Source organism: Macrobrachium rosenbergii, chromosome 12 (genome assembly GCF_040412425.1).
Source record: "Macrobrachium rosenbergii isolate ZJJX-2024 chromosome 12, ASM4041242v1, whole genome shotgun sequence".
NCBI lineage: Eukaryota > Metazoa > Arthropoda > Malacostraca > Decapoda > Palaemonidae > Macrobrachium > Macrobrachium rosenbergii.
The window spans coordinates 18,198,457-18,216,367 of record NC_089752.1 but is presented as its reverse complement, the minus strand read 5'-3'; the positions used below and the strand labels follow the sequence as shown (position 1 = coordinate 18,216,367).

At 40.1% G+C, this 17,911-nt stretch overlaps 2 protein-coding genes across 3 annotated transcripts in view; one reads left to right on the top strand and one right to left on the bottom strand.

Moving 5' to 3' along the window:
- Positions 1-189: 189 nt before the first annotated feature.
- On the bottom strand, positions 190-11,745 carry LOC136844425 (zinc finger HIT domain-containing protein 1-like). 2 transcript variants are annotated; one of them, XM_067113619.1, is made up of 4 exons: positions 8,787-8,913; positions 7,517-7,603; positions 1,416-1,638; positions 190-509 (listed from the first exon to the last, which is right to left on the bottom strand). In XM_067113619.1, exons 2-4 carry the CDS (start codon positions 7,533-7,535, stop codon positions 281-283), a joined length of 471 nt encoding a protein of 156 aa, XP_066969720.1. In that variant the 5' UTR covers positions 7,536-7,603; positions 8,787-8,913; the 3' UTR covers positions 190-280. The 2 variants fall into 2 exon arrangements, with proteins under 2 accessions (XP_066969720.1, XP_066969721.1); XM_067113620.1 differs by lacking the exon at positions 190-509 and adding an exon at positions 11,501-11,745 and having other exon boundaries at positions 1,498-1,638.
- A 2,469-nt stretch (positions 11,746-14,214) lies between these two features.
- Positions 14,215-17,911, top strand: part of LOC136844423 (serine/threonine/tyrosine-interacting protein B-like) — a 54,305-nt gene continuing 50,608 nt past the window's right edge. The window contains exon 1 of the mRNA XM_067113613.1: positions 14,215-14,487. The gene's annotated coding sequence lies outside the window, so the exon portion shown is untranslated. The remainder of the gene's footprint in view (positions 14,488-17,911) is intronic.

Genomic DNA, 17,911 nt, shown 5'->3' with positions numbered 1-17,911 from the left:
TCTGTATATACAACCAGAATGACTTGAGATGGACTTCTGTAGATAAAAAAATTTGACAGCCATCTAGAAAACCAGCCTAGCAGATATTCTTAAATTAGCTTCCTACCAGCCATACTAATGAAACCCAGTTTAGTATAAAGGAAATTCATTCTCATGTCACAAAAATTCTGTTAAGGTTACAAAAATTACTTTTGAAAGCTCATTTTTACCTTTAATCAAAGTTTTGCTGTCCAAAGTTCTTAGAGTAAGATACTGAAAGACAAAAATACACTGAAAAATATCATGCAGTCCACTTGAGGCATCTAGTGTCTTGATGAGTGTTCAGGCACTTGACAGAGCAATAACGTGAGCCACAGGGTATACATGTGTAAGGCGCTATGAAGCCACAAACAGCACATAAGTGACGCTCTGGTTGTTTTGATGGTGGAGCTTGCACTGTTAGGTAGTTTGGTCCCTCTGGGCATATTGCCTGTTCCTCCTCCAACAGTATTGGGAAATTCTTCCGAAACCTGAAAAAAAAAACTTTGTAAGGACCTTAGTGTTGTTAGTATTGTCTTATAAGATTATAATACTGCTGATGCATGAGAACTGTGACTTACACTAATATAGAAAAAAATTCTTCCTGACAACCTTAAAATTCACAAATGCATGCTTTCCTTGATTACTAATCTTCATTGAATTCCTATATTTAATAATTTATGTCTTAATACATGTAGCAAAGATTCCAAAAATGCTACATATATCCTGACTACATTAAATACAAAACCAATATAGACTTCATTCATTAAAAAAATTAAAGTGAAGTAATGAAAGGTACTGCATATACATCATGCAGTAGCTGATGTACTAATGAAATTTGTTGCTTAATGAGTAAGGAAGCTCCTAATGAAGATGTATTCGGCACCATAAGCCTACAGCAAATTAAATGCCTCTATATGATATATAAGCATGCAAATTTTGAAAACCTTACTGTAAAACAAACTGTAGATCACACATACTAAATTAGGATAGATCCAATGACAAAGAAACACTTCAGATTTAACTAAAAGAAACAAAAAAGTAGAGTGGGGGTCTCTCAACAGGTTTCATTCATCCACTGTCCCAGAAATCACATGCTATCCTTGAAAAAATATTAACACAATATAAAAAAAGTTACCTCATAGTAATTACAGTGGTAAAGCTGAAAAACGTGAACTTGCATCTTACTACAACAAATATTATTGTAACTGAGACTTTTGTATCTGAATAATGGACAAGAAGGAATTTTCATGTCTCATAAACCAAATGCATTTATAACCAATAATAATCAAAAGCATTGTGAATGGTACAACTACAATACACCCATTTCAATAATTATTTTTTTTACAAATTACAGTAATCCATTTTCAGTCATTTTTAATACACTAGTACAGTACCTTTGTTTAAAATGTTCTGAGCTTCGGGTCCTCCTCTTACGATCTTTATTCTTGTTTCCATCTAAAGACTCATCGAATCTTGGTGCCTTTTTACTCATAACAAGGTTAGCATGTGGATCATCATGAAAGTTATCTTGCTCCAGAGCCTCCAGGGCTTTTCTAACCCTCCTCCGTCTTGCAGCCTCATCCAGGACGCGCCTCTGTGGGGCATCCTTGATGCGGCCTTTACATAAAATGTATGATAAATAAAAATGTAGCTTACTGCAGTATAATGCACAATTCATAAATTACGTGAAAAAACCATATCTCAATGACATCAAATACAGTATTCACCCTTTAATCAAATTTTACTCAATAGCATTTTAATATCATTAATTAATAGTTTACCATACCACAGTGTAAAAATTCACAATATTCATACAACTATGTAGTTACTCCTAAAACTGAAATGCTTATCCAGTCCTGTTACAAATTTTAACTAGCCACATTTAATCAATCTGCAATTAAAATTTCTAATACTTTCTATGATGCCATTCATGATGCACTCCTCATTATGGAAGGTACCAACAAAATGAGCCAATGAAGTTTCAAATACTTTCTATGATGCCATTCATGATGCACTCCTCTTTATGGAAGGTACCAACAAAATGAGCCAATGAAGTTTCAAATACTTTCTATGATGCCATTCATGATGCACTCCTCATTATGGAAGGTACCAACAAAATGAGCCAATAAAGTTTCAAGTCTCATTTTCACAGAAACAAATAATTTCTTGTCTTACAACCTGTTTGATGTGGACTAAGGTCCAAATTGCTGATTAAAAACAATTGATGTTAGTTTCATCATGGGTAAGGCCTTTCTTACCAATACTAATGCAGTTTTATTTCTCGCTTACATTTCTAATCCTTGAATCTGTTTGTGGCTCACATAAGTGTACTAACTAAGAGTTTCCTACCTGTCCCAAAGTCATTCATGCTCAGAACAAATGATTCTTTACAGAACACCACAGATTGCTAGTCTGGCCTCTGATCTTCCCAGTCTTGTGGAGATAATATCTAAGGGCTCTCACAAGACAAAGATCTTCACTCTTCCTCTGGGCCTAAAATCTCCAACAAGTTCTTTACTGTAAATTAGCAGGGCCACGGTTTTGAGGGTATTTTGTTTTTTGCAAGAAAACCCAAAGTTAGCAAGCAGACTGCGTCACCCTGGGAGAAACCCACCCTTTTGTCCAGGGCATGGAGCTTGCTAACCCTCTTAGCTGTTGCCTAAAGCCAAAAGAAACGGTGTCTTCCTAGTTAAATCCCTTAGGGACATTGAGCAAAGGGATTCAAAACGCGGTCCTGAAATTCATTTAAAAACTACGTCAAGACTCCAGGAAACTGTGGATTCTGTTTTAGGTTTTGAAGAGTCAAAAGATTTAATGAGGTCTGAGATGTCCTGTTTGAGGCAAGGTCCAGACCCCCGTGGTGAAAAACTGAGCTGAGCATAGCTCTATAACCTCTGATGGTATGTCCTCTGCACCAAAGTCTAAAGATGAACCACTTTGCTTGATAGATTTTCTTAGATGACTGTCGTCCGCTGCTGGCAATAGCTTGAGCCGCAGGCCTTGAAAATCCTTTCGATCATAAGTTTGACGATAGTCAAAACCCTGCCAGGGCCAGCGTGGACAGGTTTTGATGAAACCTCCTGAAATGAGGCTGTCTGAGCAGCTCTGGAATGGTGGGAAGGAGCCTCGGAGAGTTCACCAGAAGGGCAGGTAGATCTGTAAACCACTCTTTCTGGGGCCAGAACAGAGCTATGAGGGTCATTCTGACATTGAGAGGTTGAAGCTTGTTTAGTACTTCCCTGATTAGACTGAACGGGGGAAATGAGTACAAGTCCAGATCGGACCAGTCCTGAAGAAGGGCATCTGTCGCCCATGCTAGAAGGGTCCGGAAAAGGGGAGCAGAACAGAGGAAGGCGGTGATTCTTGGACATGGTGACGAGGTCCAGGAATGGTGTCCCCCACAGCTTCCACAAATCTGCACATACTCGAAGGACCAGAGTCCACTCCAAGAGAAGGATTTGGTAGCGTCGACTTAACCCATCTGCCAACACAATGAGTTTTCCTTGGATGAATCGGGTGACTAACTTTGCTCCTATCCGGTCCGTCCAAAGGAGAAGTGAATTCATGGTTTCAAAGAGCGAATGTGAGTGTGTTCCCCCTTGACGACTGATGTAGGCTAAAGCTGTGGTATTGTCTGAGTGGACTGCTATCACTTTGCCTCAGACTTCTTCCTGAAAGTGCCTGAGACACAAATAAATCACTTTTAACTCCTTCTTGTTGATATAGAGAGTGCTCTCCTCCTGAGAAAAAGTTACTGACGTCTCTCTTTCTCCTAGATGGGCTCCCCAACCTGTGTCTGATGTGTTGGAAAAGTAGTTTAGGACTGGGTTCAGAGGAAGCAGAGACTCCCTTCTGCATATCTGCCCACATACTGCCACCACCATAGGTCTTCTTTGATCTCTGTTGAAATCAGAAAGACAAATGAGTCTGGCGGAGTCTTCCTGTCCCAATTTCTCTTCAGAAAGAATTGTAGAGGTTGTAAGTGTAGTCCTCCTAGCCTGACGAATTGTTCTGTTGAAGACAACGTGCCCAGTAGACTCATTCACTCGTTGGCAGAACAATTCTTTAGAGTAAGGAAATGATTCACTGCTTTCAAGCACGACTCTATCCTTCTGAGGGATGGAAGAGCCAGAAAAATCCAAGATTCTATCTGAATCCCCAAACAGAGAATCCTCTGAAATGGGGTCAGTTAAGATTTCTGAAGATTTATTAGCAGTCCTAAGTCTTGGGTTAAAAGTAGGGTTTTCTGAAGGTCCTCCATACATTGTAGCTCTGTGGGTGAACGAATCAGCCAAACGTCCAGGTATAAAAGGATGTTGATGCCTATTAAATACAACCACTCTGCCAGGGGGGCGAGAATTCTCGTAAAGACCTGTGGTACTGTCGACAGGCTGAAACACAGTGCTCTGGCTTGAAATACCTTGCTCTGGTACACAAACCTCAAAAACTTTCTTGGCGCCGGATGAATCCGGATGTGAAAATACACGTCTTGCATAGGGAGATCATCCAATCCCCCCAACAGACGGACACAAGAACTGACTGGTCTATTTCTATCTGAATCTTGTTTTCTCGATAAAAACATTCAGGGCGCTCACAGTGAGGACTGGTCTCCATCCTCCCATTGATTTGGGGACCACAAACAGCAGACTGCAGAACCCCATCAACGTGATGTCCTCTACTACTTCTATCGCCTCTTTTTTGAGAAGTGCTGAGACCTCCTCCAACAGAGCTAAAAACTTCTCTGGATGTGTAGAGTATGCGGTCAAGGCGATTGGCATGTTGACTAGGAGTGGCTTTTTCTTGAAAGGAATTGAGTACCCTTCCCTCAGTACTTCTACAATCCACGGTTCCGCCCCTTTGGCGCTCCAACTCTCCCAAAACAGTTGGAGCCTGGCACCCACAGGTGCATGGAGGACTGCATCTTCACTTCTTTGATGCAGGTTTGGAAGATGATTTCTTAATGGCTCGGGAGGAGAAATGGACTCCAGCCCGAGGTCTAGACAGAGAGCATTGTCTCCCTCCTCGAAAGGACTGTCTCAGAAGGGGTGAGGACGATCTAGAAGAAAAAGTGGACCAATCCTTAAAGTGCTTTGTGGACTGGGCCAAAAGGTAATGGGTAGATTTCTTCTGCAGTTCAAGAGGAACTTCATTTATCACTGCTTGAGGGAAAAGGTGATGGCAATCAAGGGGGGAGAAAAGAAGGGCTGACCACTGCGAGGCAGTAATGCTCTTGGAGGTGAAAGAACACCAGAGCTCTCTTTTCTTTAAAATTCCCATAGCGAAAAGGGAGGCCAATTCCTGGGAAGCACCTCTAATAGCCATCGCCAGAGTGGAGAAAAATCCTGGCTAATGCCCCAACTGACCAGTCAAGGAAACTTACCACCTCCAAAGACTTGAAAGATTCTTCAATAAGTGATCAATTTCCGTCCCGGAAAACATCACTTTAGCAGCAGCAAAAGCTGACCGTGCGGAATCCATCAGCACAGAGAAGTCCCCATGGGAGGAGGCAGCCACTCTCAGAGAGGGAGCTTCTCTGGTAGAATACGACTGGTAACGTCTCTTGGGTGCAAAGGTGCAAAGGAGGAATGCAGAGGAAGGGCTTCCCTTGAATCCTCTTCTCTGAAAGCCAAAGGTCCACATCTTCCAGAGCCTTCCTGGCGGACGAAGATAAAACCATCCTCAGAAGTCGGGAGAATTCAGACGGGTTATTCATTAAAAAGGTTGACTGTGGCGCCACAGGAGCCTCAAGTGAGAAGTAACCCAGAATGCCACAAGGAAAAACTTCAAAAGGGCAACATATGCCAATGGAGAAGAATCTTGAACTGTCTCCTCTTCTTCCAATGATAACTGCACAGTCGAAGGGTGCATGGAAGTCTTTGATGGAAGAGGTTTCTTCAAAAGGTCCAAAATACTATTCAGCTGGCATTGCATTGGTTCAAGAGAAGGGTCTAACCCCTCTTGTGTCACAGAAGAAGCTTGATGAGAAAGAATCAGCGCTGTGTGCGTATTGGTAGTTGGCGCAAAGCGGACATCAGGAGCTGGGCGCCCGGCTGATGGGTGCTACTGGGTGCTCGTGGGATAACAAGTTCAGGAGCCAAACAATGCTCTGGCGCTACAGGGTGCTTGGGTGTCATTGGTTGCTTTGACGATGCAGAATGGCGCCTGGGCACCACATACTGGCAGTCAGGAGACGGTTGAGCAGGAGTAAGCTGCTTGGGGCTATCCCAGAAGCTGCAAGGAGCTTGGGGCCTTCGGGGAGGTTCTTTCAGTCTTGCAAGGGATACGAGATTGTTCCCGAGCAGAAGAATGCCTCTTTAAGGGGCAAGACTTCTTCGAGAAATGCCACTAGTACCTCGAATCAGGGCTAAGAGTGCCTGGGCTCGAGGAGAGACGGTGGATATCTTCCTCGATGGGGACATCTGAGATGTCTCTCCAACGGCCTTCTGTCGCAGCCTGGGAAGCAACAGGCTCGACTGAGAGAGCGACTACCCATGTATAGCTCCCACCAACCTCCCTTGGGCCTCTAGTGTACCTCCTCCCAGGGTTTAGGGGAGTCTGGCAGTACCTTTGCCTAGGAGAGTCGGTGAAACAGGTAGCCACCTCCTCCACAATCACTTCACTGGCACTTTTATCACTAAATTTATTCATCAAAAAGTGCACTGATTCACCGAGTTGTGTCACTGTACTTACCATCAGACCAAACTTCTGGTCAAACTTGCTCTCAAGACTGGTGAAGCGATCCGGTTTGGGAGTGAGGGAGCCAGATGAGGGAGGAACAGGAGGGCTCGGAGCAAAAGACACATTAAAAACAGAAGAGGTGACAGAGGGTACATCCATACTCACCAATTTGGGAGCTGAGTCAATATCTAAACCTTTACTATCAGTTCTAGCGGCCGCTTTCTCTTTCTAGCTTAGAAAGATGAGGAGCTAAGTTTTTCCACGTCTTCTCATCCCAACCTACACACCAGTTACTAGTTAGATTGATCAACAAGACCTGACCTTGAGATAACATTCCTGAAGGACACTTAGCCTAACAGTGATCTTCATAAGCAACTGCCGAACTATGCAAAAGCCGATCAGCAAATCTCGTTAAGAGAAAAAGCCAGTCAACACAAAAATCACAAAGTGTAATCAAAATCAGACAGAAGTCAAAATCGGGTAGAAAAAGTCAAAATCTGCTGATAAACAAAAAAAAACTAGTGCCGAAGGCAATCAATTAGAATACTTCACCAAAAAGGGAAGCTAACAAGAAGAATTCCAAAAAACCAAGCTGCATTCATACAACTGTGCGAGCTCTAGGATGGCATAAAAAAAATTGAACCATTTTTCGAGGGTTGTTCCTCTCCTTCCCAGAGTGTGTGGGGCCTAGTCACTGTCTTGGACGGAAGAAGTAGAGTATTGCCACGAATTTCGAAAATTCAAGCTGCCGATGTAATTACTTGGTATATAAGTTACTTAAATAAAACCAACATGTAATTCACATAATACTGCTAACCTGATTCACGTGTGGTCATTACTGCTAAGAATCTAAGCTGCTCTTCTGATTGTAGTAAACTTTTTCATACTGTTCATCAATCAGATTCTGGAAAAATAAAATAAGAAGTCGAGTAAATCTTTAACCAATAAAATACCACACTCAGTTTATGTATATATGTCTATGCATCCTAAATAATATATTTTAAACAATTTCCTTCCACGTGATGTAAAGGGTCTTTCCTGTGCTTTACCTTCCAAAATCTCCTGTCATCTCCAGCTTCTCTTCTCATGGTTCTAACCCAATTAAGTCAAGGTCTTCCAATTCTCATGGTGCCCATAGGAGCTCAGCTGACACAGTCACATACTGTTCTCCCTACGGTTGTGCAAAGGACATGCCCAAGCCATCTTCATCTCATTAATATTTTACTGGCATATGAAACTTCCATAATTTCCTTTCAAGTATCACTTCTAACTCTATCCTGTAATTCTCAAAGCTTCACTCCCAAATCAACAAAATCTTTCAGATATGTAGTTTCACTGCCATACCATGATTCACATTTGTACTGTATAGCAATTAGGATTTTACCAGACTTATGTATAATCTCAATTTCAAAAGCAATTTCAGTCTACCTGATTTCCAAATCTGATTCAGCCTGGCTATTGTTTGATTTACCTCGTTTAATTTTCCACTAAATTCTAACTCACTGCTCCTAGATATCTGAAAAATGCAAACTCTAAAATTTTCTCAATCTAATGTTATTTGATAATTTCACTAAGGCCCTTTGGGTCATGTGATGTTAAGAGGCAAGGACAATATTTCATTCCTAAGAATGACAAGGAATTGTCTTCCTAACAGTGAATTAACCTATGGCTCTAAGCTCTAAACAACCCATGCGAGTAATCAAAGCTTAGTTCACATCATTTCTCAAATATCTAATATTATGACTTCCTTCTAAAGATGAGGTTACACACAAGAATTTGGACTCTTAATTGAGTAAGAACAATAAAGTAAATTTCTTATCATGTTTAAATATAAAAAGGAAATATAATCATTTGAGTTTTATACATTTTTCTCCATACAGGTAATTTATCACATATATATAAAGAATGGAAGTATATAAAAGTGGAATTAACCATCAAAATAGTGTTTGTCTGTGGCAATATATCAAATCAATATTACAAGCCTTATAACTTAAAAGGAAGACATATAGGGAAGATTTCTTTAAGCCATGGTTAGGCTGCACTTTCAGTTTACAAAATTGTCAAAAACATTTAAATGTAGACACTACCTTCAAACTATTATAAACTTCTTGCTGCACAAAAAGATGACACTCATCCAAATCGACCAACACAAACTTTGATCCCAGTTTTAATGTATCATCCAAATGTAATATGAACTGCTTCATAACAGGGTCACTGAAAAACAAGAGGGTATAATTAAGAGCAAGAAGCAATTTATTACATGGGACTAAGGACTAATATCAACTAAAATATCCATAATGAATGTAATGCATCAAAAGGTTGGGTTAAAGGTTTAGGGTGTTACTGTATACTGTACAGTATTCAAAAACAAAATTTTACCAAGGCCTATATTTGCCCTTGTGAAACTGAATGTAATTTTCATTTTCATAGACACCAGTGATGGTGTACAAGTGTCTAGGGTATGCCTATATTGACAATATTTACTTCAAATAAGTAAGACCTACATTAGGTCCCCCAGGATGGATTAGGGCCACAGTACATACTGTACAGCATTTGGATAAGTTGCACCAAATTTAGGAAGGTTAGATTTAGTTGTGTCCCTCAATTTTAGAGTCAACTGTGGTTTTCCAAAGATTTTTACTGTGATTTGCTGGCTGTCTTATAGGTTTCGAGGACTATATTAATTTGTGAAATCTGGGCCATAATACCGGGTACTGGGGTTGGGGAGGCCATTCAGTACTGTCACAGCACAGTAAAACAATTTTTATTAAAAAATTACCACTGTTAAAAATTCACCCAGATGAGCACAAGCTAAAGTATAAAATTATGCATAATATTTACATGCAATCATACAATTAAATACATATTGTTGTAGGTCTAGATTAACTTGAAAAATACTTTTTCAAATGAAAATCAATATAAATCAAATCCCTTCAAGTACAATACTGGAAAAACAAAATTTCACTGTTCATTGCAATTATGGATTCAAACTTATGATTATACCCTTGAGCTAACATTGGTTAAAATAGCCATAGCCTGGCCATCGTGGTTGTTGTGATGGGTTACACACACACTTGTGTACCAGTGGAAAGTGTCAAATTTTGTCAAATTACTCAAGAACTATCACAAACACCACAGACTACATCAAGTATAGTACTGTCTAACACTTTTATAATTAATATTCTCGGCTTTAGCTCAGAAAACAAAAATTAATGAATTTGTTTATTTCTCAAGCGATTCTGACCTTAATTTCTATACCCTACCGATAACTAAACTGTAATGGGGGACCACAGTGGGAAACCAGTGTACAGTACTGGGTAGGAATTAAAAAAAATTACAGAAAATACAAGGACACATCCTGACCTACCAGCTGGGTGCTGGGTTCCAACTTACCAAGGGCTCAAAGTAATTTTGTATTAGGCTTAAAGCTTAGGTTTTCAGTATGACTTAGCACTGAAGTAAAAAGAAAAATCTAAACCTATCTGTTGTATATAAAACCCAAGAGAACTTGTTTGCTCAACAACAGATGTAAAACTAGACTACTACTGGGCCTCCTCAGCAAATATGAAGACTATTACTGTGCCCCTCTGGTTCGATAACTACTATCAGTTTACATGCAAAATGGGTGTTGTGTTTAGTACCAGCCCCTTGGGGATGAACATAAAAGCTTAAACAAAAGACGATACACAATACATAAACATGAAAAAAATTTTAAAAATCATAAACAAAAGGTGCTAAATATTCTAGTCGGCAGTTAGTAGAAGTAGCAGGAACCAGGCTACGGAAGCAGTCTTCAGTTTTACTCATCCCTCTAGTATGGTAACTATTAGTTTATGGGTAAATGGCACCATGTTTATTAACAGCCCCTTGGAGATGAATGTAAACACATGAACAAAAAGTGGTAAATATAATAAACAAACAAAAAATATACGGTAAAACTACAGGGTAACTCTGCATGGACTATTACCTCAGAAATTGATTTTTCATATACTTTAGTGTTGCTGAAGAAGGAGGTGGTACAGTATTGTTTATTGTCAGCCAGTTATTATTAACCTCATATCCACCCAACAAGGTTGGGAACCCTTTGGGAATGCGGGGTTTCGGGTGCGGGGAAATCATAGGGAGAAAGACCGGACCGTTATGTTGTTATGAAATGGTTCCATGTATGTGCAAGTCATTAGGGAGCCATAGGCTATGTTTAAGAAAGAATTGGCTAAGGAAACCTATTTTAAAAGGAACTATACTAACCTAACCTAGCAGGCCGTGCTACTTAGCCGGGGGCTCCCCCACACCCCCCCGTAAAGGAAACTCCACTTTTTACCAAAAGCTCCCCTGTAACACTGCGCATGTGTGGTAGCATTCCAGGATGGCCAGCATACAAAAGCATATCAGTTCTGATGTTAATTACAGGTTAATTACGGTCGACTGACAAAAAATAATGGTAAATTGTTAACTGCCTAAGCAACCAAATTACTGAAAGAAAAGTAAATTTCCAAGGTATTACCAATGTGGAGCAAACCTACAGTTCTACCAAATATACAAAGGCAGTAAATATTCCAGTTGGCGACTTGGCTAGCGGGAATCAGGCTAACCTAACCCCTAATGCTATCCTAGGGTACCGTGCCCTGACCTTCATCCCGCCAACGTGAAATTGTGCACAGCAGTTCGCAACTGTTCTGAAGTCTCACCTAGGATAATTCAGATTATCATACCACTAACAAAGATTCTACAGCGCTTTATGCAAAAAAATATATGACCATCTGTGGATACCCTTCGCCTAGGTATACCGTAGCCTACTTACCATTTAATCAACAATCCTTTAATCACATTCACCATCGTTCACAAATCAAAATGCTCGAACGCGAATTCGACTTGCTGATGATGTATTGAAAGTGAAGAGTGGGTCCCTTGGAGGAAGTACAGAGACTGTTTACTTATCCCAGTTCCGGAATCGGAAGTAATGGTCTGGAACCTGGACTCTGGAGAAGAAAACGGGTAAATTTCCTATCTAGTTCCTCAACGGTTACTAGAAGTATCATTAGTAGTAGTAGATGAAATTTTCTTTAAAACGGCTTACTTGATGGTTCTATTCCTCCTTTGCATGTGTTTTTTTTAAGCTATTGTCTCTGCAATACACATATATTTTTAATAAATTCATTCTTATTTTCAATTTATTCTCTCGATAGAGCTGCATTTAGAAGGATGTTAGCTATCAATCCTCTTTATTGTCTTGATTTGGCTCTTGCACAAATCCTATTTCTAATGTCACTGTATGCTTGGCAGTAGATTAATAGTAACCCTGGTTCCTCAACGGTCACTCCGCAACAAAGTCACAGTTACGAGCCATTAGAGCTGCAACTAACGAAATAAGCCCAGACGAATGCTCTGTGCTACTACTATTGTAATATGTTTAGTATTTACGGTCAATATATTGTCCCTCCATTTATATTTCATTGGTTTCACTTGTTATTCGGTGTTCATTTCACTTCTAAGATGTTGATTCTCATGTCCCCCTACTTCCTTAATTTTCAATATTTGTGTCTATTCTAAGCCATTACACTTTCCATGAGTAATACTTCCAGAGATATCTTTTAAAATGAAGCTTTGTTAACAAACAAATCATCATCGTACCCTTGAAATCACATGCCCTCGTCCAACTCCCACATTAAAATTATAGTGTTGCTACTTTAGTAATATTTAGCTGCTGAAAATTGAAGTGTTAACACTTTACTAATTCAAGTACATTCACCTTGTACTTTTTACAGTTACTGATGTCGTGGTATGTCTCTAGCTTTAATAACCAGGGTCCAAAGCTTTTCAGGCCAACATAATTCTTAACTCATAGCTTTATATAAAGTTTAAGTCTTTTGCACTGAGCCAGTTTTTGGTTAGGAGGGTTTATGGTATCTAAGGTTATATCCCTATCCCTTGTTTTCAGTAAATTCCTATCAGGAGAATAAATGTTCAGTACTGTCTTCTTCAGGTCTTTAGTTTCGCAAAGATAACCCCAACCTTGTATTTCATAGGAAATTTGTCCTCTGAGCCCATGGTCTGGCTTTAGTTGAAACAATTGGGCCCTTCGTTGATTGATGTAGATTGCATAAATCCGTCAGGAAACAGAGGGGTCTTTTTCTCTTTCCTTTCTTTCTTTTTTTATGTCTTTATATTTCCAGCTTACAATAAAATCAAGAGGGCTCTAAAAGGAAATGAGCGTACAAAGAAAGATGGGTTAAAGGAAAAGTCGATAAATAATAATGACTGAACATGAAATAAAATTGATACACCTGAATTCAGGAGACGTCAGCAGAAAGCAGACATGACATTTGAGGATCAGATCACCAAACTATTCCACACTTCAGTCAGAGCAAAAATAAAACTATGAAACTGAGCTGTATTAAACCTGGCACTGGAAAACGACACACTTTTTGCAGAAGCAAATAATTGCCTGTCGTTGCGAACGAAAACAGCCTAGTCAGGTAAAGAAGAGTGCAGTGGATGTTTGTCGTTGTAGTACATTTTATTCAATAGACAATAAACTGACTTTGCTTTTATACCACGAGTCAACATTAAAAGTTGGCAAAATAAACTCAATTTATGACATAACATTATCCAAGAATTGGAGACGAAAGTCAGCACCGTAAGACCACGCTGGAGGACATTACTCCAAAACAAGGAAAAACATGAGACAATATAGCTTCATCACGAAACAATTCGAAAACCTTTCTGTGAGATACTAACTTTTGAAAAACAGAAGTAGCAATATCATATATATCAGATATATATGCTTTGCAAAAGTCAACATCATGTCAAAATTTATATGTAAACTCTTAAAGGAGTTACTGACATTTAAAATCTTACCTTTTAAATGTACATTAAATAAACACTTTTACAGACTTTTAATATATAAACATTTGACTTGAATCTTCGGCTTTTTTATCACAAGTTTTATTGCTGAGCATGGTTGTCACTGGCAATGAGAGAGAGGCGATGGGATTTCTCATTAAGTCTAAAACTTGGGTCAATATGAGAATGTTTATGCACGTATTTGCTATAGTTTGGGCCAACATTGGGCTGGCACGGACTCTTGCTTCTAGAGCAATCCTTAAAATTAAAATCTCAAGCTAGGGAGACGTCCGACGAAGTCGGAAGAAATAGCAGATAAATATTTTCTTTTTCCTTCAGTTGTTCAGTATATTTACAACCTGACTCTCTTTGATACTATCCTATCTCTAGTTAACATGAGAGAGAGAGAGAGAGAGAGAGAGAGAGAGAGAGAGAGAGAGCGCTAAGCATAGCAAAGTCAGCATCTAACAGTGCAGCACCACCAACAAGAGCAAAATAGAGGTAAATCTATGTAAAACATTTAAGTCTTGTAAATTATATTTTCTTTACTCAATTATTCGTATTTTTAGTAGCATTAAGTGCAAAAATTTGAATGCAAATAATCTAACATCATAAAGTTCATGGAATAATAAAGATTACTTGTGAAGGTAAATATGTCGAATGAAATTGGTTATTGGAACAGGTAGTATTAATGTTTAAGCAGCCTGTTGTATTTCGTGAATTTCGTGACATTCGTTGTCAGCGCGTAACAACAAGCAATACATGCCCAGATCACAGTCACTCGAAGCTGCAACGCAAGTGTACCGTTGCTCCAGTACGTTACACACTCTGCATATTGTGATGATGTAGGGTCCAGGCCAAGCTTGGATACCAAGTGAGGACAGAGGGGCCGCATCCATAGAGGGAGATTAGCAGCCTGGTCTTGTTTTACAACGTGATCGACAGGTACGTCAATTAACAGGAGCTTTTGATTATCATTTACCACATAACGCAATCATAACAATGGACAGGTTATCATTTACATGTGTGGACAATCCATATTTTGTAAGTTACCCAAGCCCGTGCCCGTAGCATAGGCCTAACCTAGGGTAAGTTGAAGGTAGGCTAGCAGGTATTCTGAGCTTAAATCTAACCTGTAGCTTGTAGCCTCTGATAGAATTTGCAGGCTTTTTAGGCTAACTTAGCCTGTCTCAGTGATAGAGAGGCAAGCCTAGGGGACAGAAGTGCTAATGGGTAGCCTAATAGCCTATTAACCCAGACTATAATAATTTAATTCCTAGCCGGGCAGATTTACTGACTGGTAAGGCTCTATTGTGATGGATAGTATGCAGAGTAGGGAGACAGGGGTTGGCATTGGTAATTTCGCCTCCTAAATTTAGCCTAGTTCAGCCGATCTGTTTCCAATAGGCTATTTAGCGTTACTTTAGGGGGTTAATTTCTGGAGTAGGCTATTACCCTGGAAATTGGTTTTTCAGGTAGAACTATATATTAGCTCCGCGGCGGCAACGGCACTTTAACTTTACTTTTTCTACAGTTTTTCGGTTGCCAATTATGAATTTACCTTTAATTTTTTGCGCTCGAGTGTAAGTAACCTGTAATTAACCCCTGAAGTCCATCCAACAAGGGGTTGCCATACACGATCTTCACAAGACAGAGCACGGGTACGTCTGTTTCGAACGGTTCATATCCCGTCCGGCAAGTGCAATAACTTGATAACGTATGGGTACCCAACCTCCCCCCTGGGCCAGTATATACTAAACACGGCGAAGGGACATTTCATTTGGCCGACAACAAACAGATGCACCGCCAGTATCAGAACCCCAAAAAGTGTAGAAAAAATCAGTTGAAAAGGTAAAAACAGGCGAAGAGCTAATATATAGAATTACCGTTTTTCCTATACTTTTAGGGTAGAACTAAGCATTAGCCCTGCATTGGGTGTTTCCTTTGAAATTGACTTCTCCTCTAGTATTTTGGTTGCTTATCAAGAATTTATTGTTATTTTTTGTCAGTCAGCTGTAATTAACCTGTAATTAACCTCAGAAACTGTATGCTGGCCATCCTGGATGGCTATCACGCATGCGCAGTGTTATAGGGAAATTTTTGGTAAAAAGTGGTATCCTTTACCGGGGGTTCCAGGGGGCAGAGCCTCCTGGGTACATCTAAGTAGTAGCTCCATGGCAGAGATTTCCTTCTAACTTGACTTTTCCTGCAGTTTTTGGTTGCTAACTGTGGTTACCTTCAATTTTGTTGCACAGTATAAAATAGCCTGTAATTAACCCCTGAAGTCCATCCAACAGAGGTTTCCATATGTGATCTTCACGAGACAGAGCAGGTACATCTGTTTGGGCAGGTTCTAACACCCTGTCCGACAAGTGCAATAACATTGTTGATATGGGTAACCCCTGACCAGTACTGGCAGCGAAGGGACATTCCGTTTGTACGACAACAAACAAATGCACTGCCAGTATCAGAAGCCCTAAAAGTGTAGAAAAAACCAGTTTCCAAGGTAAAAACAGTGTGGAGCTAATACTTCGAATTACTGCCTCCTGCTAAATAATGTGGCTTACCAGGTTAGGTTAGGTTAGGGTACATTAGGTTAGTATGGTTCCTTTTATAATAGATTTCTCTAGCCAATCCCTTCTTGAACATAGGGCTCCCTAATGACTTTCGTATTCGCGGAACCATTCCATTACCGTCCGTGTGGAGCTATTACTTAGAAATACCACTTTTAGTGTTGCTGAAGAAGGTGGTGGTGTTGTTTATTGCCAGCCAACTATTATTAACCTCATATCTACCCAACATGGTTGGGGACCCTTTGGGAACACGGTTTTTTGGCTGGGGGAAAATACTGGGTGAAAGACCGGACCGCTATGTTGTTACGGAATGGTTTCGTGCATGTGCAAGACATTAGGGAGCCATAGGCTATATTCAAGAAGGGAGTGGCTAAGGAAACCTATTATATAAGAAACTACACTAACCTAACATACCTTAACCTAACCTAACCTAGCAGCCCGTATTACTTAGCTTGGGGCTCTGCCCTTTGGACCTCCAAGTGAAGGAAACCAGTTTTTACCAAAAGCTCCCCTATAACACTGTGCATGTGCAATAGCATTCAAGGATGGCCAGCATACAGCTTCTGAGGTTAATTACAGCTTAATTACAGTCAAATGACAAAAAATAACAACAAAATCTTGATAAGCAACTAAAACACTACAGGAAAAATAAATTTCCAAAGTAATACCCCATGCGGAGCTATTGCTTAGTTCTACTTGACATTCTAGGAAAGGTTACATTAAATTTGTCTTGGTTAGGTTATAGCCTACCACATGTCCGAACAGAAATTTAGTTCCAGTGATCTGTTTCCAGTATTCAGTGTAAGCCCATTTGGGGGAGTCAAGCGGAGTCAGGTTAGGAAGGTAAGGTATGGATACAACATTCTAGGAAAGGTTAGGTTTGGCCCATTTTCACTGTCTGATTTCTCATGTGTAACCCTGTCTCCCTATTCTGCATCAGCTTCCTAAAAGCCAACTATTAGAGACCCCCAGTGGGATATTCTCATGTATGGGGAAACCAAGAACAAGTGCCAGAGCTAGTTGAGAGTGAAGGACACAGGCTCCACCGACAAAAAGTCCTAACCTTTCCTAGAATGCTGTGTCTTGACCTAACCAGACCTTACTTTCCTAAACTGACTTTGAGTGCCATGCCCTTGCCCCCCCCATAAGTAACACTGAACAATGGAAACTTGGACAAAGCTTCTGCTTGGAGTTAGTGTTAGAGCTTGCTACTGTCATTCTGAAAACTACCCCAAGTGCAGTTCACTAGCTAGTAAGGTTAGGAAACTCATAACCCATATTGGGGTAGTATGCAGATGGAGGGGTCACAACCTGGGGGTGCAGGGGGACTGAAGCCCCCTTCTGGCCAAGTAAGGGTATAGTATCTGAGGTTAGGTTACGTAAATGTAGGTCTGATTAGAATATACTGTATACCCTCTTAAATGCCTGCTACAGTTAAGGGATAGCCTATGCCAGGCCATGACAAAATCGGCTCCCCACAATGTGGACTAGTTCAGATAAAATGAAAAAATGATCTACAGTTTATGCAAGAAACTTTTAGCCTTAAGTGTGGACATTTACAGAGATGCACCCTAACCTGATCTTCCCTAACATAATTTAACATTCATACCTCAAGACTGGGAAGTTAAATGCTCAGATTCATCTCTCTTTTTCACATAAAATGTTTCCTTTCTTAGGCACCATAACTGAGCAGCTACAGCTTAGTGATTGGCTTTAGGTTTATAAACACCCGTCAAGTCAGTCATTGCACAATGGAAGGGAAAAGTGCATGGGCATCTTCTTCCTGTGCCCTGTGT